This window comes from Eublepharis macularius, chromosome 11 (assembly GCF_028583425.1).
Source record: "Eublepharis macularius isolate TG4126 chromosome 11, MPM_Emac_v1.0, whole genome shotgun sequence".
Classification (NCBI taxonomy): Eukaryota; Metazoa; Chordata; class Lepidosauria; order Squamata; family Eublepharidae; genus Eublepharis; species Eublepharis macularius.
In genome coordinates, this window is record NC_072800.1 from 31538455 (window position 1) to 31566065 (window position 27611).

Here is a 27611-nt window from a genome sequence, read left to right on the forward strand (position 1 = left end):
ACACCGTTGTTCCGGGAGTTTTGAACAGTTTTGCGCAGTTGGTAAGGTATGTGAAAACAGCCAGTGTTTAAATACTAGGTTTTGAAAAAAAATAGTACTAGGATTGCCATCATCCAAATAGGGGCCTGTAGACTTCAAGAATTGTGAGTGATTTCCAGACTACAGAGGTCAGTTTCCCTGGAGAAAAAATGATCTAGTTTTCTGACACCTAACCACATTAAACTCTCGTTAAATGGAAAGGTGAAGTATAAATATTTCAAAATACGTTTTTGTATGGAGTGGCATATGGTTGCCAACTTTGGCCTGAGAAATTTCTGGAGATTTTGGAGCAGCGCCTGAGGAGGGGAGATTTTGGGGGAGGGATTTGAGGTGGGCAACCCTAATTCTAATGTGTGAGATCTCAGTTCCAATGTGAAGCGATACAGTCCAGACACATTAGAACTAGGCTCAAGTCTGCTTTCTCTCTTCCATGTATTTTTCTTCCAGGCAGAACTACACACATTATGTTGGCAAATATATCAGAATCAGGAAAATGTTTACTGCACGAGGCCAAAGGCCATCACAATCGAGCAATTAAAACATACAAGTAAAACATGAACAAAGAGCAACAAACGAAAAAACTATAATGCTAAAAGCACATAAAAGTACATAAACGTTGCAATCCTAAGCAGGGTTACTACAGTCTGTTTAGGATTGCACTGTAAAACACGACACCTTCATTTATACACAGGCGAAGGAGCCTCGGCCATTAAATACAACTGGAGCCCAAATTTTCTTAACTTTTGACAATTTGCTTAGCTGTTGGCAAACTGTTTCCCAAACATGCGTTTTGGTTAATATGAAGTTGGAGAGGGCAGCATTTATGCTTGCTCTCTCCCTGAAAATACTTCTCACCCTCTCCATCTCCCATTAGTGTTACAAGGCAAACACAGAGTCGAGACCTCTGCATTTGTTTTATAACAAGTAGCTCCACCCTTAAACTTTGCGTCTGTCTTCTCTCTCCAACTGTCCTTTTTATTAGTTTTCAGAATTTTTTTATCCAGCTTGCTCTCAACTTGGCTAGGAAAAGGATCCGTTGCCACCTTTCCTTTCGGCTATGACCACTAGATGTCTCCTGTGGTTCAATTTTATAGGCTGCACTGTAACTCCTGCTAATCCTTTAGTCTCCTTGACAGAAATATCTAAGGTTGCACTGCAGCATATTATGGGAGAGCTGGCTGCATTACTTCATTTCTCTGTGCTCACTACTTACACCTCTCGTGCTCATTTAATTTTCCTCCATCCACAGGCACAATGTTATGCTTTGTGAAAGCAAGTTAGAGTTCTCCTAACAAAAAGTGTGTGTGTGTGGGGGGGGTCTATGTCACACATGCACACCTTTTACAAGATCTGCATTATAGCACATGGACAAGGCAATCCTATGACAAAGAAGCAAAGGGGGAAAGGGTTGTTCCTGGTGTTCCCATCAGGAACAACTGCCTTCATCTGATGTTGCACATATTGTGGTAAATTCTAAGGATTAATGGGCAGGATTCCACACATTTGGTTATATTGCATGTTTATTTAAAGTATGTGTTTACCATTTTTCTACTCAAAGCAAGGGAATTAGACTCTTGCAGCTGCTGTTTTGGCTCTTGAAAACAGCATGGGGGAGGAGAAGCCCCTCATCCCCCTGTGTTGACCACCCCAGCAGGACTGAGCCCCCACAGCATTATGAAGTTTTTTTAAAAAAACTATAAAATGCAACTTAGTTAATTTGGCACACCAGGTATTATCTAGCTTGGCTAAGTTTATAGAAGAAAGAAATGATACCCTAGTATCTCATCAGAATTATGAAGTGATTTTTGAGTGCGTAGTTGTTAGCAGCGGTACGATGGTACAGTGAAGACAAAAGCTTCAACGTGCTGTGGTAACTTAGAAACCAACATTCTTATAATGGCCTGAGCTTACTTCTTGAACCTCAATGCTTCCAGAGCTTAATGCTTGAAGGGGTCTGGGTAAAGGAGTTGTTGAGGTATGGTGCAACAGGGTGGATAAATACACAGAGCTGCACACATGGGTTGAGGTGTATTAACCAAATTAACTAAGTGAGAGTAAATATGGGAATGTACAGAGCGTTTCCTGAACGTGATGTATAACCTGAACACTTACTGGAATATCCTTCATTGTGAGCTTCTAGTTTGGTTCCAGGCAAAGTTCAAAGTACTGATGTTTAAAGCACTAATTGGTCTAAAGCCTGGGTACATAAAGGGCTGCTTTCTCCCTTATGAAACTGCCCATCACCGAAGATCTTCATCTGAAGCCCTTTTCTGTGTATCTTCAGAGATGAGGTGGGTTGCTACTAGAAGACCTTTTTCAATGATAAGAGCTAAAACCTGGGAATTTGTCCCCTAGGCATGTTCACCAGACACTCTCTCTGCTAACATTTTAGTGCCAGGTGAAATCTATCCTGCATCTTTTGTTTCTGGATTTGTTGCTATCTTATTTATTTCCCTGCAATTGCTGGTGTTTCTTTTAGGGCACATTCTGTCTAGTGCAAATGAAGCTGCTCGAGATGAAGCGGAACTTTCTTGCCTCCTACTGCAGCACTCTGCGCTCTCTGAAATTGTGCCCAATAGCGTGGCAGGAGTGCAGTGCGGAAGAACTGCCAGGCGGAAGTACCTTCTGGAAGCAGAAAAAGGTGAATAGGATCAAATCCTTTGTATGATTTTATTGTTGATTAAATTTTATTTCTTTTAAAGAAAACATTTTGTTCTGTAAGCTGCCATGGAGGCTTTCCTTTGAAAGGTGGGATATAAATTCTCTAAATAAATGAATATGTGTTCACATTATTACTGATGATAAAGAAACTGTCTCAAAGCCAACCAAGCCAATATCCATCTGCTGACATGTAACTTCTATAAAAAAAAATGACCATAAATGGAGGTGTACACCAAAGGAATGCAAAAGCATCGGCCTTATTTGTGTATGATGATTGATCTGGTTTAGAAATAACTCTTTGCCAGGTTGGGGCAGGTAGGAATCCAATGGTGACATGATATTAAAAACACGTAAAACAGAATAGATTCCTTAAAAAAAAACTATAGAAAAATGCAGAGGCTATGCAATACGATTCAAAGGAAAATGAAATGTTTATGTGAATTGAAGGCATTTCTGATCTTGGTAAATTAACACATACCACCAGGATGCCAGTGAAAAAGGAAGGCAAAGAGCCCTCTCCTTTAAGCACTTACTATTCCTACACTTGTTTCCCAGCAAGGTCCTCGAGGCACGTCTGCTGGATCCATATGAAGTGGAGTAACAGCACTTGAATTGCCTGCAGATGAGTTTTGGTAGGTTAAGATGGTCCACTGTGTTGCATTTTTGATCACATCTTCTTCAGCTAACTAGAAATAAAGACACATTTATATTGTATTTTTTGCTGCTTTCTAAAATGTATGCTAGATGATTTTGCAAATATTAGTATAAACATAAAAAGATGTAAAAAAATGAGGGTCTTGGTGGGATAGAAAGGCGAAGAAGTCCCCAAAGTGACCATTGATGAGAATGATAATCCATTAGCTCTCCTCTGGTGCAATGCTGGGATTATGATTTTGGGTGGTGTGGCTGATGGTGTGGGAGAACTGAAGATGGATTATGTTAAGTACCACAAATGAGCTTCTGTATTCTGGAGACCTCTGAAAGATTTCCCATTCCTCCCATAGTTGTTGAAATGGCCTTGTTATATTAAAAATCTATTCATTAATGTTCTGCAATGGGAACAAAATTCTGCAAAACTCTGAATCATGGTAGGTGCTTGGGGAATTTATTGGTTTTGTACAGCTTCAATCGTCTTTTTAGTTTGTGCCTGTTGGTTCTATATTATGCCTTGAGTATGTTGCATCCTTTGGAAAAGTTACTTCTTTTATTTAACTTGCAGTTCTCTTCCACTAGATCTTATTCCTTTACTGCTTTGGTCTCCACTCTATGGAATGGCCTCCTTGAAGAGGCTTGTAGCTTAATCCTCCCTTTCAGCCTTCCATGAGACATGCAACATAATTATTTTCCAGAGGGCATCTAGAGACTGAATGTATGTTGGTTACCTATATATTCAGTGGGTCATTTGATAATTCTGTTTCTGATAGTTGTACTATTTGTAAATTGGTTTTTAGAATTTTATTTTTATTACTGACGTATTTTAAATTTTTGATGTGTTAGTAGGGAATATATATTTTCAAATAAATTCTATTGCAAGATGTGCTTGACTTGGAGGTCTAGAACATTGAGATGTCAGCTTCATATCTCTTGTTCTGTCCTGACTCCTGACTTTCTCTCCTTCCTGTAGACATCGGGGCCAATTCTCATGATACAAGGGGCCTAATGGCTGCCAGGACTTTTGATCACAGGTGCTCTGGGACATTCATGCTTCCCAGCCAAGTACCTGATTCTGATTCGGACCACAGCATGCGTGGAAAAGATCATTCAGCCTCCCTCCCCAGTCCATGCTATCTTTTCAGTCTGAAACAGCCATGAGGCGCTGCTGTATGTAATGATGGCTACATGTGAACTGTTTTGAACATTGAAAACACAACAGAAATGGTAAAGATGATTCTCTGCCCAGGTCTTTCCTTCCATTGCAGTTTCACAGTTTGCTCTGTGATGGCTTTGTTCCACTTCAAACCTCAGATGTTATGTGGGCTGGAGGAGGAAATTTAGGACCAAGAGACTGCTTCATATTAATATTTATTTTCATTTTCAGCCACTGTGGCCTTTTATGCACGCTCAGCTTATTCCTGATCTTCTTAGCATCCAAAGGTGGCGGGGAGGAGTGTTTCGACAATGACAAAAATAATCCAGTCATCAAAAAGTCAGTGGAGGTGGGAGGGAGTGTGCAGGACAAACAAAACCAAAAGAAACACTCATGAGGAAAAAATTGACTCAAAATTGGCTTGCAGAAACAGATTGGGGTAAAAGTGGTCTCAAAAGAACTGGGAAAAAAACCTGGAGGAAAAGCAAAACAACAAAATGTGTGTGGAAATCAGTAGATAAACCAAAGCCATACAGGGGCAGAACCGATGGAAACCACCGAGTGCGGAAAACCCCAGTGGCTCCTACTCAGTCCACCTCACTACCCACCTTCTTGAAGCCTTGGTTCTAAGACGTTTGCTTTTTTAAATTTAAAAAGTGTCATAGTACATTTCTGCATCTGTCTGTTAATTTGTTGCCTGATTAATTAAAAAGGACCCCCCCCTCACCCGCACCCACCTCCGATTTTTTTAAAGTGCAAAACTGTTACAGACATTGGCCAATCAGCACCACTCACAGCTGGCTTCTGCAGCAAACATGAAAAATCTTTTTAGAACAACAAAGAGAAAAAAGATGTTTAGATTGTGAATGCAGAAATGGGAACATATCGAAACAGCTGTATTACTATATCTGTCTTCACTGTGACTCAGACAGAATTGTCAGGGCTTTAGCAATATCATGATTAACACAGCACTAAATAGGGAGTATGGGACAGTATTGCAGGAGTATACTAGTTTACACCGACAACAAGGTATATACATGATCCCACTGAATAATAAATGTGTGGCTGTGATTCCAGGATTAAATTACTGAGATGCACGAATATTCCAGCGGATTAGACAATCTCTCTCTGGACAAAGGGGTATTATTTAATACCTTTTCAGAAGCATTAGAACTTGCATATTATATGCTGCTAGCTAAATGATCACTGAATGGTGGGAATGAACATGGAGTTTCTATGCTGGTTATTGCTCCATATCTATATGCTCTCATTAATTCTTTACCTGTTGCAGTCAGATGAAGGATGGCAGTCTTTGCACCTTTTGCTTAGTGTGAGATGTCTTGGTTGCTAAGCATTGTAACAGAGTGATATGAGGATGGAGATTGATGTAACAGCTGCTAGTGTCACAAAGTCATTGATAATGCTCTAAAGCAAGGGGCAGTAGAGATTTTCCCCAGTTCAGGTCCTGGGTTGAATGATCATTTGGGAAGGCTGGATTCTATCCCTCGTTAATCAAGCAACATCTAGTACCAACACAAGAGGAGGAAGCAACGGTGTAGCAATACATGCGGTGTAGGCAATTTTCATACCAGTGGCAAGACTTCTGCAGTGCAGTCCCAAACCATTCTAAATCTATTAAAGTCAATCAGCTTAAAAGGGTGTAACTGTTAGGACTGCAGTGCTAATTTTACGAATAACATACTTACTGTATACCTTTTTTTTGCAGATTGGCTCCTTACCTTTGCCTTCACATCATCCATTAAAGCCAATAAGAAAGTATACAGGTTCCCAAGGAAGAGGGCGAAGATCCGTCCCAGTTGCCACTTCAGCCCAATGCGAGGGTGATAATCCTCTAAGGCTGCAATGGTTTCAAACAGAGGGGGGCAAAACATTCCAAGCAGGGACATGACAATTTCGACCTGCCAAAATCAGGACAAGAGAATGTTGGCCACAACAATGTTTACAAGAACGTATTTGCTGGATCTTAAGAGTGCTCTTGATCTTAAGAGAGTTTAATTCAGCTCTGATTACCACAGTGCTATAAAGGCTGAACTGTTGTGTATATACATGGGAAGTAAAAATGAATGAATTTTCATCTGTCCTGTATGTAGTCCAATTCCTACCCTGCAGGGCTTTTTTTCATCTGGAACACGATGAAACGGAGTTCTGGAACCTCTTGAAAATAGTCACATGGCTGGTGGCCCCGCCCCCTGATCTCCAGACAGAGGGGAGTTCAGATTAAACTCCGCGCTGCCGAGCGGTGCAGAGGGCAATCTAAACTCCCTTCTGTCTGGAGATCAGGGGGCGGGGGCCACCAGCCATGTGACCATTTTCTCTGAGGGCAACCCACTGAGTTCCACCACCTCTTTTCCCAGAAAAAAAAGCCCTGCTGCCCTGTATGAAGAGAGCTTAGGCCTGATTTAAATACCCATGTGGTGTTGCATGAACCTTGTAGTGAGCAACCATGACCATTGGCTCCATTTCATCTTTGCCTCACTCAGGAAGCAAGTAACTAATAACCAGTTAGACACTACACTTACAAATTACCTGGGAGTGTACATATGGAAAGTGCCCCAGTTGATTAGATTCTCAGAGTACAACTACTTATTTCCTTTGATACTGTTTGAATAGTATCAGTCTGAAATCACAAGGAAATTATTTTCTTCCAGATCAGGATATAGAAAAAGCTCAAAGACTGCAATAGCTTAGAACCATTACAAAACTTGATGAGCTTATTCCAAGCTTCCCAAATATTGATTGGCTTTTGATGCTTTGATCTTATATTAATAAGCCAAGGGTATTTTGAATACATAATTCAGGCCACAAGATGAATAGGAAGAAAATGAATCTTTAAATGAGTAATGTTAGCCTCCAAACTTCTTTAACCAGGCCTTGGCATGATATCTGAACTAAGCCTATTATATGATGTTAAGAAGAAGAACGAATCCCAGGAACTCTGAAGAAGTGGGCAAGTGGTTAGGTTTTGGGGGCAGAATGTTAATGTGGAACAAATGCTAGGGCTTAATTATTGATTGCCTCACCTCTGGGAAGCTACTTGAGGCACCAAATGAGACACTAAGAAGATGGAAATGGTGGGTGAGTACTTCCTGTTTCTTCATTTCTGTGTATCGGGGATAGTGGTGGTGTGGAAATCTTATGGATAGTTTGACAGCTTAGACTTTTTCCACAAGATGCCCTTGTATTTGCAGTGGTAAGACTTTTATAAGCAAGAAACACACCCCTCCCCCACTTTTTAAATAGCCTTTCCCTCTACACCATCACGATTGTTTTGCCTTGCTTGTAAGTTGTTCAAGCTGGGATTTTGCTAACTGAATAACAAAATCAATTCTGAAAACCGAATCCTAGAAGGAGGCACACTTGGGAGTCAGTCCATATAGCCACAAGCATGACACATTATTTCTGTCCTCAAACATTCTTATTGAGGAGTTGGCAAATTCATAGGGGCTTATGAAAGGTTGTCTGTCAGGAGAGCAGTTTCCACATTTGCAGGCAGAATACCTCTCCATACCTGAAGCTGGAGCTCAGAGGAATTAAAAACTAAATGCCGGACAAGCCAGGCAATTCTTTACTCTCCAAATGTCAACATTATGAAGGAAAACATGCTTCTTACCTCGTTTCTTTCATACCAGCCAACGTTTTGCATTTTGGAAAAGGTCTGGGACCGTTTAACAACAAAATAAATGAGGTAGCCACTTCCACACAAGCAACATGTAATGAGTACATTGGCCAAAACTCTCAGAAATCTCCTCAGATGGATGTTCTCATCTTTGTTGCTTTCCTGCTCATCCACAATAGATTCCTGAAACAATACAAGAATGAACGGGAACAGATGATGCACAGCGGCACGAGGAATTTAGAAAGCCGCTTGTGGAACGAATACGTCTGTGCTTTCCTAAACGAAACATGTTCCATTCCGCAGACAACTTAATGGACAAAGCTTTAAAATAAATTGTGTACATAACTAAGGTCATGGGTTAGGAGATCACCACCTTTTAAGCACTGATTCATCTGTAATTGCTGCTGTTTTGTTCTTTACCCCCCATTGTTTCATACTTTCTTTATAGATTAGCATTGTGGCAATCTATGGATAAAGAAATGCAACTTTTCTTAATTAGCCTGATTAAGAGCATTACAAGGTAACAGGAACTTGGTAAGGAGTAGATATTTAAAATTAAGAGATTTGGGGTTTACATTTGTAAGCATAAGCTCAGAGGTAGCAGGAAATATGAAGTAATAGATATCTGCTGTGGGCCTGTTTATATTTTGGAGAATGGAGGATTTTATTTATTTAATGGAGGAGATGAAACGCCGGAAAAGACGCCTAGAGAGTGGTTGGAGGGCCAGCTGTTCCGATTCTGACCGGACACTGGTACGGTCTTATATTAAGACCTACCTAGGGGCGATAAAGGCGGCGAAATCCAATTATTTTTCCGCTTTGATCACGTCCGCAGATAATCGCCCAAACGCCCTGTTTAGGGTGACCCGCTCCCTACTTCACCAGGGAAAGCGGGAAGACCCTTTGGAGGGCAGGGCTGAGGATTTTGTCCAATATCTGCACGACAAGATCGCTCAGATTCGAGAGGGTCTGGACTCTGACTGGGTGGGTATAGATGGGGGGACAGAGGTGGGTCTTGTGAATGTTATCTGGGAAGAGTTTGACCCTGTGACTCCCGAGGACATGGACAGGATACTGGGTAGGCTTAGCGCTGCTACTTGTTTATTGGACCCATGTCCCTCCTGGCTGGTGGTGGCCTCCCGGGAGGTCACACGAGGTTGGCTCCAGGGAATTATTAACGCTTCTTTGCGAGAGGGTTTCTTCCCAACGGCCCTAAAAGAGGCGTTGGTGAGGCCCCTTCTCAAGAAGCCTTCCCTGGATCCGGCTGTATTAGCAAACTATCGTCCAGTCTCCAACCTTTGTTTTGTGGCGAAGGTTGTTGAGAGTGTGGTGGTGCAACAACTTCCCCAGCACCTGGAGGAAGATGTCTATCTGGATCCGTATCAGTCGGGCTTCAGGCCTGGGCACAGTATGGAAACGGCATTGGTCGCATTGGTTGATGATCTCTGGAGGGCTTGGGACAGGGGTTGCTCCTCTGTCCTGGTCCTGTTAGACCTCTCAGCGGCTTTTGACACCATTGACCATGGTATCATGCTGCGGTGGTTGGAGGGGCTGGGAGTGGGGGGCACTGTGTTGCGATGGTTCCTCCTCCTTCCTCTCCGACCGCTCGCAGTTTGTGCTGACAGGGGGGCAGAGGTCGACCCGGAGGCACCTCACTTGTGGGGTGCCGCAGGGGTCGGTCCTCTCGCCCCTTCTGTTTAACATCTATGTGAAGCTGCTGGGTGAGATCATCCGTGGTTTTGGGGTAAAGTACCATCAGTATGCTGATGACACTCAGTTGTACATCTCTACCCTGGATCACCCCAATGATGCCCTTAATGTGATGTCCCGGTGCCTGGAGGCCGTGCGGATCTGGATGGGGAGAAGCAGGCTCAGACTCAACCCTTCCAAGACTGAGTGGCTGTGGTTTCCGGTACCCCGTTATAGCCAGCTGGTTCCATCTCTGACTATCGGGGGCGAGATTTTGGCCCCCACAGAGAGGGTTCGCAACTTGGGTGTCCTCCTGGATGTGCGGCTGTCGTTAGAAGATCATGTGTTGGCCGTGGCCAGGGGGCCTTTTTATCAGGTTCACCTGGTTCACCAGTTGCGTCCCTTTCTGGATCAGGACGCCTTGCGCACAGTCACCCATGCCCTCGTTTCCTCCCGTCTGGACTACTGTAACACTCTCTATATGGGGCTCCCCTTGAGGACCTCCTGGAGGCTGCAATTAGTGCAGAATGTGGCCACGCGGGTGATTATGGGAGCGACACGGCGTGCCCATGTAACACCTCTCCTGCGCGAGCTACATTGGCTTCCAGTGGTCTTCCGGGTGCGCTTCAAGGTGCTGGTTACCATCTTTAGAGCGTTCCATGGCTTAGGGCCTAGGTATCTACGAGATCGCTTGCTGCTACCGATAGCCTCCCACAGGCCGGTACGCTCCCACAGAGAGGGCCTCCTCAGGGTGCCGTCGGTCAAACAATGTTGGCTGGTGACCCCCAGGGGGAGAGCCTTCTCTGTTAGGGCACCTGCCCTCTGGAATGAATTGCCGCCGGAGATACGTATGGTCCCTGACCTACTCACCTTTCGCCGTGCCCTTAAGACGTTATTATTCCAACAAGCGGGGCTGGCCTAAGTGTGTTTTAATTGAGTTGTCCTGTTTCTGAGTTAAACTATTTAATGTGTTTATATTTTATTCTCTTATTGTTTTATATTTGTATGTTTTATTTTTGCTGTACACCGCCTTGAGTCCTTCGGGAGATGGGCGGTATAAAAATTCAATTAAAGTTAAAGTTAAAGTAGCAGATTATTAGTCACAAGAAAGGGACCTGTGAGGACTCACAGAGGAAGAGAAAACCCATTTTCTCCCTTCACTGGTGGTTGCGGCTCCAATTCCCCCCTTCACTCACTGCTGGCTTCTCTCTCCCTTACTGGTTCTGGCTCCCCCCCTTCTAGAGCTTTGATGCCCCGCCTTCTGGTTCTGCTTCTTCAACAGATGCCATTTTGGGTTACAGCCCAAATTGCTGCCTAAACTCAAAGGAATTTTTTGGAGACTTATTTGCGGAGCCAACTCAAGGGTGAGGGGTGAGGGGCAAAGCAACAAACAGATGGGGACGACAGTTTACGTAGAAAAGGCCACAACTTTATTGGTTACTGTGTTAGGAGCATTGGCTCAACATTGGGTGCTGATCCCTACATCGGCTGACCCATCTGCCAACTGATGACCCCTTGGCCCCTTCAGCCCACCTGCTGAAGGGGGGAACCACAGGATGACAGTAAGTTAGGTTCCAGATGGGCGTATGCATGGTTCCCCTGTCACGTGGAAGTGGGTATGCCCTGACAGCCCCCGAGCTGGGCTTCTCCCTGTCATGCCTCGCCCCAGCATCCCTTATGGAGACCCCCAATTACCGGGGGGGGGGGAACAGTATACGCAGGCCCTGTCTCCCTTACATCCATGCCCAATTCCCAAACCGCCACACCTAAAGTTGTAACAACAGCAAGTGACAAACATCCAAAAGAAACCCCAACAACTCCATGCACAGTGTCCTGTGAAAGCCTGTGGTCCCCAGGAGTCTGTTCAGACTCATTCCAGATGAGAGTGGGTCGGGTGGGATGCAGGTCAGAGCCCAACTGCTGCCCAGGTCCAGCCGGCCTTGGCTTTGTAACTGGCTGGTGGACCTGACTGAATCCTGTGCTTCCCAGATCTGCCAGCCAAAGCCCACCTCAAAGCCCCAGCTGGCCTCATGCTGATCTTCCAGCTGGGAATTTGAATCGCAGGATGCCGCGCAAGCTGTGGGAACCGCTGAGGCTGGCTGGGGAAGGTGGCGGCGGCCATACATGCACCCCCTGCCGCATAGCCCACAAACTTCAGCCCCAGGTTAGCTCTGGGGCCAGGGGCATACATTTGCAGACATCACCATTAATTCCTTTTGGCTTTTAACCTCCAAAATTTTGGGTGAGGATATTTACTAATTAGATTTTTCTGCAAATCTGTGGTCACCCCAGGGTGTGCAAAACACCCAACTTGTAACCATGGCTGGTCCCATTCTGAAGATTTGTAAAGGGGTCAATTCTTATACAGGGACATTTATACCCCACTGTACTGGCTTAGAACTACTAAATCCCATCCCAAATATACCATGTACAAGGGCTACATGGAGATGTGCATTCAGCTTTCTTTAATTCCCTGTTGTTCTCAAACAGAGAAAATTCAAAGGAAGATTGCAATGTGAGTTTGCTGAAATTGATTTCATCCACAAATTCAGAGCAATTGATCCCCCCAGGTCTGAATAGGGACATAGGATTCATCTCTTGCTACAGATGCTAATTTTCTGCATTTCCTCCCCTGATGTAATCAAGTTAATTACATTTCACCTTGTACCTCTGCATCCTATCTTTCTTCTTTGCAACACCCCTCCCATCTTCTGACTGGGATATAGAGACTCAGATCTCCATTCCTACAGATATCTGACAAAAGGAGTTTGACTTGTGAAAGCTTATACCCTGGAAACTCTTGTTAGTCTTTACGGTGCTGTTGGACTCGAGCCTTGCTCACCTTTTGATCTCTGGTAATTGATGACACAGCCTAGGGTCTCCAGAACTGCAGGCAAATTTAATTGGTGGATGGTGGTAATGATGCCAATCCTTCCACCGACAGTAGACCTGTCTGATCTCTGATGGCACAGTTCAGTATGTAGTTTTTCTTCCAGACAGCTGGGCAGAAGGACCAGCCAGTAAACTGCTGGCCGAACATGGCAAGCCACAGAAGGAGCCCATTCCCTTATCTAGTCATAACCCAGCATTTTATAGTTTCTAAGTTTTGTCTTCATTCACAATGAAACAGACAGGCTACTTTGCAGAAGTATCCCTTTTAATGGTTCATCTTATTTTCTTTTAATTGGTTTTGTCTCTTGACATCCTTCATATATGTACTTCCACAAATGTGTGTCTTCCTTCTTTGTGTTTGGTGATCAACAACCAGAGCAGTGAGCAGGCAAATAGTACCTCAAAACTGTGTGTCATGAGGGAAAAATGATTAAAATATTGACCAAAAACTTAAAACAAAAAACCTTTAGGAAAATGGGAAAGATGTATTTGTTCTACTGGGCCATTAGACTACACAGACTTCAATTCTTCCTTCTGATCAAATATTTACTTTTCTGTTGATTTGTTTTTTAAAAGCCTTATGTGTTTTGAGGCAGTCCCTTACTCTAAAAATCTTCAGATATGGAAAATATCTGTGATCAGGGATCATTTTGTAGAAAAAAAGCTGGAGGAACTCATTAGCATAACTTATTAGCGTATGCCACACCCCCTGACATCATCTATCCTGGCTGTTTTGGACCCAATCCTGGCCATTCAGGGCCGAAATTGGGCCCAAAATGGCGAAAAGGGGCTGAAAATGGCCGAAAAGAGGCCCAAAGTGGTCAGGATCAGGCCACTGCCAAGTGGGAGAGTGATCCACCACCTATTAGAGGCCTGATCCGGGCCGTTTCAGCCCCAATCCAGGCTGAAACGGGCCCAAAATGGCCAAGGGTCAGGTGGGTGGGGCCACTTGACATGTGACCTCTTTGGGGAATTGCCGGAACTGTGTTCCTGCATGTTCCCCCTCGAAATGAGCCCTGTCTGTGATACAGAAGAGAAAGGATAAAGTACAAAACTAATTTGCATTTTCCAGGATAAAACTATTTGTGTGACTCAACTAGAATCAACATGATTTCTCCATTTATGATATTGTTTAGTTCAAGAATGATACACTGGATTTAAAAAACCATAAATCTTTATATGTGTTGTGTGTTCTGAGCCTCCAATCATGTTGTTCAACTTTTTTTTTTTTGTAACCAGCTCAACTAGAAAGCCAGGCGGAAGAGATTGATGATACCAGTATCTGGGATATTAAAAAAATGCCACGAGCCTTCTGATAAAATCACAACTAAGTATCTGCATGATTGGCTAGCTATCTAAAACGTATACACTTTCCCCTTTGAAACTCTGCCAAAGGTGCATTGCAGCAGCAGCAGCACTGGAGGCAAGGATCTTGCTGCAGAGAGAGGAAAGTTAATTGGGTGGGACTCGGGGGCTGACCATGGAGATTACCTTGAAGCTAGTGGTGATGGATGCAAACTTGTTGTCTGCTGTCTCTGGATTTCCTATAAGGTAGTCCCAGCTAGTGAACATTTTCCAGCTAAAAATAAAGTTCTCATCATCCCCGTCTCCTGTGCTTTCATGCGCGTTCCGGGCCATCCTGCAGATAACAAATTCATATTGTTGCTTGCAGTATATTGTCCAGCCACTAGATGACTCACTTCTGTATATAAAATTCTGGTCAGAGTTTCTCTCTTAAACAGGGCTTGGCTGTTCCAGCATTAACGAAAAAGATTGCTAAAGGGAGCGCTGGAATTGCAGCAGTGTTTCTAGCAGCAAATACATTAAGCATGCAAGTAACAGACACTTTTACACATCTGTATGCATCTGGAAGATTCCCCAGATACATGCGTACATATGTGTATATGCCCAGATTACCAATGTAACACTGGGTGTGTCCCACAGCAGTCATAACATGTAGCACTGCTCTAAGGGAATCAAAACAGATTTCAAATTAGGCACATGTTTGCGTTTACATACATGTTACTTCATATTCTAAAGGCCGTGTGTGCATAGTGGTAGTATGCCCGAGAGCAACATGAGTGTGATTTCAGTATGATTTCAATGATGCGTAGCCTAGCAAGAACTGGGTATGCACTCAGCCTGGCTGGCATTATGGCACACAAACAGATGCATGGGTAACATCCCTTTTAGCTACATATTCTAAGGACATTCTGTGATGACTGGAGGGAAGCAGCAACACAAACAGCTCAGTCGGAACCAGTTCTCTAATCCCCATCTACCAGACTGGTGAGAAATAAGCACCTCCTGCTTGCTGACTGAGCACATCAGAATATTAGAAAAGTTTTGACACATGTTTATATGGTCTAACTATGTTTTTATGCTGGGCTGGGGTTTTAATGCTGGATTGTAATTAATGTCTTTTAATGTTTTGTTTTTAGTATTTTTATTTTGTAATCAGCCTCAGGCAAGTTCCTGGAGAACTGGCACAAAAAGTTCCTTAGCAAATAATGAGACCACCACTTCTTCTAGTCTAGCATTCTGTCTCCCAACAGTGGCCAGCAGAATTTCTCTGGGAAATTTATAGGCAAAATATGTTGAAGCAAGCCCTTCTTTGTTTGCCCATAGCATAGCTCTGTCAGGGACATCTTGCACCTTAAGCATTCTAGAGGGGCAGCTTGCAGCAAAACTAACAGGCAATCTTGCGTTTACATACATGTTACTTCATATTCTAAAGGCCGTGTGCTTAGTGGTAGTATGCGCACGGTAGTACGCACACGGATTGTCTTATAGATCCACAATGATCCACATGAATATGCCACAATCTTGTGGCATATTCATGCCCAACTTCATGTGATATGAGAGATTTTGATCCCATTCTTTTTTTAAAAAGACAAAAGGTATTCCAAGGGAAAGGGATTTACATTGGGAGTGTGTGCGTGTGTGTTGTTGGGGAGGGGGCTAACCCTCCCTCTATACCATTACCCTATCCCCTGGAAAAAATAAAACCTGTAGGAGCTCCTGATTATGGTTTGGATGCTGCCAGCTTTTTCCACTCAATCTCATTCAATTCCCCCTCCCCACTGCAGCCCCCACCCCATAGCTTTCTCACATGCAAATCCTATTCTCCCTGGCATAGCCTTTTTTTTGGGTGGACAAAAGGGGACCACTCCTTTCTTTCTCTCCAGCATAAATAGATCTAACACTATGGATCTCCCATAGTGGCCCTTTAAGACGAGTAAATATATTATGGTAGAACCTATTTTGTCAGACCAGGATCCGTACTCAGGAGGATACATACACAAACACCTGCCTACTTAGGACATCCCCCATGCCTTTAGCAAAGTAGGCACTGGCTTTTTGCAAAAACTTATTCCATAGTATATATGCTACTCTTTAAGATGCTACAAAAATCTGTTTTGTTTTGGTCTTGCAACACAGAGGTTCTCTTTCATGCAGCTATTGCTGTACACACTTTGTCTAATCCTTTTTGAGGCTATCACTATGTAAGTTAATTATGCATTTTGTGAAGAAGTACTTCAACCTGGAATTACTGGCACTTCATAGAAAAAGTGCTCTGCAGATACACCTTGAGTTCTTTTTGGTGAAGCAGGTTGCAATGCTATCTCCAGTTTTCTTTCTTTCTGTGTTTAATTTGATGACTGGAATACAATACGTGACTGATATATCACTAGTTTATAGCATAAAATTATCTCTTGAATAGAGAGAAGGCCACTAATGCTGAGGTTTCACAACAGCACTATTAATTTATTGGAGATCTGTGTGTTTACCCATCTTCTGTATTCCCGATTTGAAGGAGCTGCAACTGTGTGCAAAGAATATGGAAAAAAGCCTCCGCTGACAAATGAAACTACCCAGTTGCCTATCTGTATTCCTTTAAAAATGTAGAATAACTCCATGTGTTTAAAGAAAGGGAGCTGAAGATAAGAGGTTCATTTCTGGCTTTGTAGGAGATTGTATTATTGTAGAGCGATTGCTTAAATACCTGATATTCCTTTTTATTCTTCTGATAAAACAATTCAAAGATCTGTTTGCCTGTAAGCTAGGAAAAAAATGTACCTAAAGAGTTCATGGATTAGAGAAGCTGGGTCTGCACACAGGGTATTACAATGAAACTCCAAAAATACATGGATGTATGAAACTACTATATACTGAATTAGACATTTCATCTATTAAGGTGTATTGTCCACTTGGACTTAACAGTGGCTCTCCAGGGTCTTACAGTCTGGCACCTGCAGTAAAGTCCCTTGGCAACCAGAGGCAGGGACTGCCTGAACTCTGTCTGAACTCCTGCTGTTGCCCTGGAAACCCCCATCTAAGCCCAATTTAGCTTGTTAGGCAGGTCTTCCTTTCAAGTGTGGAGCTCCAAATTTGTTACAAGAAGCAAAGAGCAGTGGGGAGGGGGGCTCCCAGCGTTGGTTTTGCAGACAGTGAGGGAGACACAGTTGCTGTTGGCATTTTGAGGGAGAGTGCATTGGAGCTTCAATTTTCTTTGTGTGTGGTGGGATAGGGATCTTCCTCTTCAAGCCCCAGGGCTGCTGCCAGGCTCAGGGCCAAGCTGTTATTTATTACTGGTACCTTTCCTGCTGCCTGCTCAGGTAAGGTGTCTGGGAGTGGTGTGGTAGGGATCTACCCCTTCAGGTTCCAGGGCTGCTGCCGGGCTCTGGGGCCAAGCTATTATTTATTATTGGTACATTTCCTGCTGCCTGCTCAGGTAGGGTTTCTGGGAGTGGTGTGGTAGGGATCTTGATGGCTGGAAGAGAGCCTGCTGGCCCCCATGAACAATGAACATGTTCGTGAACAGGTCATGTTCGTCAATGTTCGTTGTTCATGGATGGCAATGAACAACGAACACCATGTTCAGGTTTTTTTTGTTCGTGCCCATGTCTAGAGTGGGTGAGATGCTGCATAATAACTTTCTGCTGCCTGCCAGTTTTCTTCAACTTTGCCTCACCAGGCATCTTCCCTCACCTTGGTTTATTTCCAGTCTTCTAGCTCTCTGAAGGAGAAACAACAGAGAGGAAGGAGCTGCAGGGTGCAACCAATGAGAAGGAAAGGGTTAAGCACCCCTCCTGCTCACCAGTTCTCCTCTTGCAAAATCCCTGACCTTCACATTAGTACTAGGAAAACACAATGTTGGGAATATCATGTAATAGTTACATGATATTAGTTTTGTCCTTCATATAGTGACTCTGGTTTTTAGATTTAATAGATTGTGTTCTGTTTTCCCATAGCCAGGGATCCTTTTATGGGATCTAGGGGATGATGCAGGGCAGAGACAAGCCCAGCTTGGGGACTGTTGGGGCATGCTCTCTCCCAGGTGACAGGGGATCCATGCAGAGGAGTATGCCCAGGTGGGTTCCCACTTACTGTCCTCCCACAGTACCTTCCCCCTAAGCTAGTGGTCTGAGGGGGTAAGAGTGTCATTGGCTGGCAGGTGGGTGAGATGATCTGCAAACCATGCCCTATGCAGTGCCAAGGCTCTGGTAAGCTATAAGCAATAAAGTTGTGGCCTTTTATCTCCAATCATGATTTCTGTGCTTTCTGTTCTGCGGCCTCACCCTCAGCCCTCAAGCTGCCACCACAAGTATATTTTAACATTGTTCAGCAAATCATTAAACAGCTGTACGTTATGGATTCAATAGATAATGAAGAAACTACAGAAATATGTTTTGGCATTTATATCTGTTTAACTCTGATGCACTCTGAAAGTGCATCAAATGCACTCTGATGCACTCTGAAAGTGCATCAAATCCTACTGTACCAGCAGAAAAGACGGAAACCAAAATGCAAATCTATGCAGATCTAATTTCACTTCCAATCACACACACAAAATAACAGTACATTGAAGAGGAAATTAGATTTTTAAAAATCTGTGTCATCTAGATTTAAAATCTAATAGTTCACATTGCTATCCTCTTAGTGGCCAGCTGTTTTGCTTTTCAGCAACTGCTTGTCTGAATGAGAAGCCCCATTTCATAACTCGCTTCAGAAACATTGGTGGTGACCCCTTGTCTGAAAGTAACAAGTTTTGTTGTCCATGTCGAAAGGCTCAGATTAAATTTTTCTAATTGTAATTCCTAAAAAAGAACAGCCACCAATGTTTCTGTAGATTGATTTCTACATAAATTCAGATAACGTCTTAAGCTTAATTCTCCATCATTTTGTGGCCTTTAGATAGAATAGGCCATTATATTGATCTATTCAGTTCTTTGGTTACTCATCACTCGACATAATGATTTTGAGTAACTTGGAAACTGCATTGAAAGTTATAATAGCTCATGTCTGTCTTTAAAAAAATCATAATAGTTGCAGGGCACAAAGCAGCATCAGTTTGAATTTGAGAGAAAGAAAGCTATATTAAAGAAACAGCTGAACTTACGATCTTATTACGACCATCAAGCTGTATCCATATACACCCACAACACCAACCATGAAGTATGCCATTGGCAGCCTGTACTTTAACCATCCAATTGTTCTTTGATTGTTGTAGTAGCCGTAGAAAACAGCAGAATACTTAATGTAGCCCTATAAAGAGAGGGAATGGTAGCCAAGCTCAATTAAACCTCATCAGTTTTATTCTTCTACATGTACATTTTTTGAAAATATACCAAAGGTTACAAGTAAAAAAAAAAAGACGATAAATTACAAATCATAACAGAGGAGAACAATTACATATATCAAATGTCAACCCACAGTTCTGTTTCCAGAAGTCAAAGAAAGGCTTCCTGCAGTTTGCAAAAACAGATGGTAACGTCTCCCGTCTCTCCATCAAACTACTTCAGCCCAATGAGACAACTTCATCAACTTCAAAGTTTTGTTATTCCAGACTTTGACATTTAAATTCTTAACATTGTGCAAACATAGGGTTGCCAGGTGTCTGCTGGCAATCCCCAGGAGCTTTGGAGGTCAAGGTAGGGGGGACTGCACAGCACACAATATCATCACTTCTGATTATATACCGAGAAGTGATGTCATGGCATCGGGGTGGCTCTCTTGGAATTTCCCAAATCTATGTCTCAAAATCTCTCAAACCAGAGATTTGGGAAATTCTTAGAGAGTCACCCTGATGCCATGACATCACTTATGGGTATGGAACTAGAAGTGGTGTTGCTGCAACTTCTCTTTTTTCTTCATTTTGCAGGAGCCTGGTGGCAGGAGCTATAGTAAGAGATCAGGCTGCCCTAATCACCATTTTGGTTACTGTAGGAAGATCCAAGACCATCTTCCTATGGCCTGAATCAACACCCTTGTTTAAATGGCCCTGTAAAATAACCTTCAGAGCTCTAGGAAGTTTAAATTGTATCATATGATGGATTTACATATCTGTCTCCAAAATTTGGTATAACCAAACACGACCACCACGGGTTAGAAATGTGTCTAGCACATTTGGTGATCAACATAATACATTTTATTGACTCTGTGACAGGGCAAATACTCGAATTGATTTCAACAGACATTGATAGAAGTTTAACAGAAGATGTTAAGTTTTCTTCTTTTTATAAACCAAATTTTCAAAATTTGTCAAACGCATGTGCAATGGACTCTCCTTCTGTATGTGACAGCTAAGTAGAGATGGGCATGAACCTAAATACGAACCAAAAAACCCCACGAACCAGCTCGGTTTGTAGAAACTCATTTCCATGAACTGGTCTACTGGTTTGTTTGGTTCATTTTAGCAATGCCCCTTTCCCTGCTGCTGCAAAGTGGCAGAGAAAGGGGCATTTCAACCCACGGATCAGCTGCTTGTTGGGTAGATCCCCGACAAGCAGCTGATCATTTAAACAGCGGGGCTTGGCTGCCCGGCCAGTAGTTCCCGGCTAGCTAGCCAAGACCCACCCACAGTTTAAATGGCCATTTTCCCGCCACTTGGAGCGGCGGGGAAATGGCCATTTAAACTCTGGGTGGGGCTTGGCTAGCCATCCAGGAACTCCCAGCCAGCCAGCCAAGCCCCGCTCTTTAAATGGCCATTTCCCCACCGCTCCGAGTGGCGGGGAAATGGCCATTTAAACTGTGGGTGAGTCTTGGCTAGCTGGCTGGGAACTCCTGGCCGGGCAGCCAAGTCCCGCTGTTTAAATGATCAGCTGCTTGTCGGGGATCTCCCCGAAAAGCAGCTGATCTGGGGATTTAAATATACCTTTCCCTGCCGCTGCTAAGCGGCCAGAAAGGGGCATTTAAACCCAATGAACTACTAACTGGTTCGTGAACTCACCCAGTTCATAGGAGTTTGTGGTTCCTGGTTCGTGAAAATGCCACAAACCACAAATCGCACGGTTCGGTTTTTTTGCGGTTCGTGCCTATGTCTACAGCTAAGTACATTCTGCAATCTGAGGCAGTTATGATGCTAGAGATACGAGATGACACATTCAGTACATTCATACTCTGCATTATTATTGCAGCTTATTAGATATATGCCATAGCCAAGATTCCTCCTAAGTGACTTCAGTAACATACCTATTAGTGTCTGTAATGGCAGCTGATGCTGTGGATGGGTATAAGAAACGGTATAAGCACAAACCTTTGCCACTCATTCTCATGGGTAATGCTAAGCAATTTCTTTCTGGTAAGCAGCTGTTTTTTCAGAATCACGGGGAATGCACTGCATTGCCTATATTCCAGTTCCCATTCTGCAGAATATTTTAGAATTTGACAGTCTCTACCATGCCTCTTCTCTATAGTCCTGGTAAATGTCATTTCCTTAATCTAAGTGACAGACGTGGTTTGTGTTTATCCGACACCAATCGGGGCTAAGAAATATGTTAAAGTATAGTACGTGTACTGGTAGCCTAACAGCTTTTTTCCTCTGCAACAAAGCTTTTTGAGGAGGTGGTGATTTGCAGAAAAGAAGTGGTGTGCGTGTTGGCATGTGTGCACACACTCATGTGCTGAATCCTTAATCCTTCCTTTGCCTACCATTTCTCTCCTCTCCCCTGCCCCAACATTTCCACTTCTTCAGCGGTTTCTCTTTCCTTGGGGATCTATTTGCAATCTATACTTGAGTCTGGAATCTGTCTGGATCGGGAGAGATCTTGTACGCAGAGTTTATAGGGGAAAGCAGCAGGTGGTGGGAAGGGCATATGCATTTCCCCACTTATTCATTTCAAATTGACCCATCTCAGAATGGAATGAAACTACTGTTGGGCTAATGCTCCTTGTGGTTATAATATAACACACAGGTCCCCAATCCCATTGAACAGCAAGATTCTGGTCCAGTAGCACCTTAAAATCTTGCTCTTCTGCTGCAGACCAACACAGCTACTTACTCGAAATAATCTTGTTGAGACACTCTTGATAACAGTTAGGGAGCACCACCACAGAATGGCTGCCATGGTGGCTGGGGATAGTCACAAAACGTTGGGAAGTTCCAAACTAAGCACCCTCCATGGATGCAGGTTGTGGAACTGATGAAGGGAGAGGGGAAAGGGATGAAATTGCCCTTACTGCCTCTTCCATCAATATGACCCCACTGATAGAAGAGGAAGGGGAAGGTAATTTTGCCCCCTTCCCCAGTGGAGCTCCATCACCCACGTGACTGTTATTCTGCGGTGGTTCCCCAGGGACCAGTTTCTCCAGGATCAGAATGAATTGCTGGAGTATAGGAAGAAAAACTCCCCAATCATGCCCACAGCTAGCTGGATCTCACCCATCATGCTAAGCCTTTCTGTTGCATGTAGAAAGGCCCAGGTTCAATTCAATGAAGCTGAAGCTGGAAAGGATTTCAGGCACAAAGCAAGAAAAGTTCTTTCTCCAGGACATTAAAGAGCAGGTTATCTAGCCCATTTTAATGCTACCCTTTCCCCAAGGATCTTAGGGTTGGCGTAACATGGTTCTCCCGCCCCCATTTTACTCTCACAATAACACTATGAAATCATTTAGGCCAACTTGTCCAAAGTCACCTATTGAGTTTCATGGCAAATGGCGGATTTGAATCCAGGTGTCCTAGGTTGTATTCTGACAGTCCAGCCATTACACCAACTCTGGTTTTCTACTCTGACTCTCACGCTGGCTGCCACCAGTCAAGACAAACAGAAATAGACTAGATGAACCAGAGGTCTGACTCTGCAAGCAAAAGGTCCATATGTAAGCAACCCTAGAGAAGTTACCAGCGCAGCATTTTCTTCTCTCTCTCTCTGTATGAAAATGAGTGAACAAAAAACCCCAGAGGGGCATCACAAGTTGCTGTTTCCAAAAGGTTATATTGTTCTTGGAGGAGATCAAGAGATTACATTCTCCTACAGGGACAGATGTTTGGATTTCCCTTCCCAAATGATGTCTTCATAATTTATCTTAAGACATCAGAGTGCCATCTGTAACAGTAATATAGGAAGACAGTCTAATTATCCTCCACTGTATCAATTCAAAAATGCAATTCATGTAGGTTCTTGCTCCAAATGTACGGCCATTCCAGCATTTTTCCCAGGTGGCGTTAGCTCTCCTGCTCTTGCAGGATAATGTTGCAAATACAAAAGGAGCTTGGTCCATCCTTGCCATAGTAAAATTGCTGCTGAGATTGAAGCAGTGAGAACGGAGGCAAACAAGGGCAGCCAGCAATGCAGCCCTTTCGATTCTGGGTCAGGAGCTATTGTGTGTGGCTGGGAGAGCTCGAGGCAGAAAGCTCTGCAGAAAGTCAAATACAAAAGAATTCTCTTTTGTGGTTTGGTAGCGAGATAATTTTCAGCTGGTGAGGGGAGGTCTCTCAGGGCACTTACATTTTATGTCTATTTTTTTTCTTATTGTAAGAATAAAAACAAAATTATAGCCTCTAGAACACTCTGTCAGAAATGGCGCCCTGAGCCCAAATTAAGCCAATTCTTTTCTGCAGCTATCTTCTGTTATGTAACCCACTTATCGCAGGAGTGCGCACGCTGTCTTTCCCTATGCGTTTAGTGAAGCAGGGTCTGCTAGGTTCAGCATCGGCAATCATCTCTTTCCTTTTTTAAAATTTAATCTTAGCTTTTCCCAAATATTACCAGAATGCAGATTGTACTGAGCTTCAGTGTGTCGGCAAGCAGAGAGGCTCCGTGACACAGCAGACAACAGATTCCTGCAAAGGAAAAGGCTGCTGTTTAAGTAACTGAGTCTGCTTACATTTGTGCTATATGGAGCAGATTTTCAGGACTGCTTGACACATGCAGGTATGCACTTCGCCGTAAAACAGCGAATAACTTGCAGCAGAATTTATGAACTAATCCCACTGAAAACACGAGGCCTGCCTGAGGTCCAGGGCACAGGCTTTTGTTCAGCCCAGGATGTCTGCCGCCTCAAGTGATGACCTGTACATGTGAACAAGTTGCCTATCAAATGCTACATTCATAATCCATTTTTGCTCAATGTTTTTAAAAAATGGATTAGGTTTGCATACGTAGTTGCAAGTTCAATAGTGATGACAAATTAAGTGATGTGGTGTACCAGCCCTCCCATTCTGTTATCTGAGTGGCCTAGGTGGAAATCCTGTGCGGATAATGGGATGAATACCCTGGAAAACTACCACTAATGGAAAGAGCAATTCTCACTGCCTTCCGCTCCCATTATGTTCTTGGGGAAGTCCCCCTGCCCCCCAGAAGCAGCATTTAGAGTGCAGCATTTTGGGTGGCAGTAGGAGGAGGCAGGTAAGGAACTCCCACTTGGCTGACAGATGCTCCTCCCATCAGTGGAAATTGACTGCAGGATACTAGCCATTGCCTGCAATGAGGAACTGTTAGAAAAACAAAGGATGCGGGTCACTTCCTGAGCTAACATTGCTGGATGGATTCCAGGAAGGTGTAGTAGTGTGATGGTGTAGTGGTTAAGAGCATGGGACTCTAATCTGGTGAACTGGGTTTGATTCCCCACTCCTCCACTTGAAGCCAGCTGGGTGACCTTGGGTCAGTCACAGCTCTCCCAGAGCTCTCTCAGCCCCACCCACCTCACAGGGTATTTGTTGTGGGGATAATAACAACATACTTTGTAAACTGCTCTGAGTGGGCATTAAGTTGTCCCGAAGGGCAGTATATAAATTGAATGTTATTATTATTATTACATGATCACCTTGACTCAAGTGACCTCTCCATTAAAAATGGTACCTGAGCAGCATCAACCTAATCTCATAGAAACAGCAACCACACAGCATATTAACTGAAGAGCTGGCTTAGAACATAGTCCCATTCCACACCCGATGTGCCTAATGACAACTGTGAAAATGGAGTCAGCTGCAGTATTCAATCAAGTCTTTAGATTTGCACCTCTGCTCTCCTCCATTAGACAGGAATGTAATGCTTTGAATGCAATGGTACAGTCTGCTTTTGGGGTGTGTGGCTGAGCCTGGGCCCGGGAATTCTGCCCCCAAATCAGGCATCACTGGCCAATTTTCATGGCTTTCAAAATCTCCATGGAACAGTGGGTCCTTTCTTCTTCTTCTGTACCTGAAGCTTTTTGAAACTACACTGGACGCAGTGGTTGTCATGATTTCATCCTTCATTAGTTTAATTTTAAAAGTTTGGTGAAGTTGCCTTACTCTGTTTTATCTACAGGCCCAACCGCCTCACCCCCTCTTTGTCAAAAATCTGTTCGTGGCATGTGACTATGAAACTATCTTTGTCCAGCACCTTGAAACCAAGCTTTAAGTTCCTTCCTTGTATAAATGGACTTCTAATTATATGAATAAAAAAAGAAGTCTTTCAACACCTTAAAACCTGTGCTTGATGATAATTCCAGGTGAGTGGTCATGCTAGTCTGTAGCAGCAAAATAAAACAGGAGTGTCCAATCCATCAAAGTGAAGTGAGCTCTTAGTATCAACAGCTTCAGCGGGAATAAATTTGGTAGTCTTTAAAGTGCCACTGGGCTTCTCTTTTAAGTTTGACAGCAATTCATCAATAGGTTTTGAAATTCTCAGTAGGTGTAATTGTATGGACCAAGGCTTAAACAAAAGTGATATTGTAACTACTATAGGTATTAAAATACTTAACATTACTAGTAGAGTAGCCCTGTTAGGGCCAAGCTAGAAATGATGAATTACACTTGAATGGCAAATGAACAGACTCACGTGTATTCCTCCCTGTTCACTTGCGCTCCACTCGATCATCGAGTGGAGTGCAAGTGAACAGGGAGGAATACACGTGAGTCTGTTCACTTACCATTAAGGTGTAATTTGTCACTTCTAGCTTGGCCCTTAGTCAGTTGCAGTGAAAGAAAAAGGAATCTTGTGGCACTTTAAAGACTAACAGATTGCAGTGTGAGCTTTTGTGGGCTACAGTCCTTCAGATGTGTGAAGTAAAACCTCAGTAGAAATACATGGGGCTTTGAGCAATGATTAAAAGGCTATGATGCAGGAGGTATAGTTTGTGGCATTTCTGTTTTAAAGACAAAAGTATACCCAGATAAACACAAAACCCAAACTCACATAATCCCATATCTAAAGACCAACAGAAGTGACCTCAAACAGCATGCAAATTTTTGAGCCCTCCAGAAATCTTCATCAAACTGGATAACTAACAGGCATGGTGGTCGTGGAATAAGTTTTAGACCATAACCCTGAAGCTTTCTTGCTTGAAGAATCTGGCAGACATGCTACAGGGTGAACAAAGATCATGGTGTGAAACTTCTCTTGCCTTCTTCACATCCAGCTTGGTGAAGAGTTCCAGAGAACTTGAAGAGCTTGTACACTGCTTTGAGCCCTTTGGGCTGGTCTTAAGAAATGGTCTAAGATTTAAGTTGAGTCCTGTGCTCCTTGTTAACTCCTTTGTCCTCACTAGGATGTCCTTGACTCCATTTTGAACAATGTCTTGAATAAAGAAATACTGAAATGTAAGTAAGTTTTGAGGAACCTTCCTCTGTCAAATGCTCTAATTAGACTGTCGTGGAGAATGTTTATGACTATCTTTTATTTTTTTCCACTTGCTAGTGCCATATACCTTCTGGTTTTCATTCTATAAACAATTGTTTTAAAACTTTTTAATTATAATACCATGTCTTTGGAATCTTTCACTTTTGCCTATCCATGTCTTGCTTTGGTCATGCCGTCCAGATAAACTCCTAATATTGAGGATCTGTGACGCTTTTAACAAAACAATTGATGATTGAATTTTAAATACTAGTGAAGGGATGAATTGGTTGAGGTACTACAAAGCTTCTAAAAGGTTTTCTAGACCTTCGGCTTGGTGGGTTCTGGAAAAGGGTTAGAAATTCAGGAATGTAGGCTAGAGATAGCTCTGCATGTCCTCAGAGGCCTGTTCAACACAGTGGAATGAATAACACTAGAGATTAGCCAGTTTGGTGTAGTGGTTAAGAGCGTGGGACTCTAATCTGGAAAACCAGGTTTGATTCCCCCACTCCTCCACTTGAAGCCAGCTGGGTGACTTTGGGTCAGTCACGGCTCTCTGGAGCTCTCTCAGCCCCACCCACCTCACAGGGTGTTTTGTTGTGGGGATAATAATGACATACTTTGTAAACCGCTCTGATTGGGCATTAAGTTGTCCTGAAGGGTGGTATATAAATCGAATGTTGTTGTTGTTATTATTATTATTACAGCAAGACTTCGGTTGTTGACTAAGAATCAATTGGTAAGATGTTTGCTAACCTACCCTCCCCCCTTCTCAAAAGACTATGTGCCAAAGGTTTCTACGTAGTGTTGGGTTTACTCTCATGAGAAGGCTAAACATACATTTGAAGGCACCTACCTCAAAATCCCAGAGAACAGAGAAATCCATAGCGGTTGGTTGCTCAGCCCTCGGTACAGTTTTTCTAGGTATGCTTCCATATGATATTCCCATTAAGACCTAAGACAAGTTAATTGTTATCACACACAAAGTTTGCAAATATTTTCCCATTGATCCCCATCCCATTAATGACAGAGCATGGTCATTTTGCCTTTCTTCTTGTTAGGGTGC

At 43.3% G+C, this 27611-nt stretch overlaps 1 protein-coding gene across 1 annotated transcript in view; it reads right to left on the reverse strand.

The window, feature by feature from the left end:
- Positions 1–27611, reverse strand: part of TMC2 (transmembrane channel like 2) — a 59636-nt gene that overhangs the window by 13566 nt on the left and 18459 nt on the right. The window contains exons 8-13 of the mRNA XM_054990919.1: positions 27402–27500; positions 19129–19274; positions 14217–14364; positions 8139–8327; positions 6247–6426; positions 3234–3386 (exon numbers count right to left, since the gene is read on the reverse strand). Coding sequence (XP_054846894.1) covers positions 3234–3386; positions 6247–6426; positions 8139–8327; positions 14217–14364; positions 19129–19274; positions 27402–27500 — 915 coding nt within the window. The remainder of the gene's footprint in view (positions 1–3233; positions 3387–6246; positions 6427–8138; positions 8328–14216; positions 14365–19128; positions 19275–27401; positions 27501–27611) is intronic.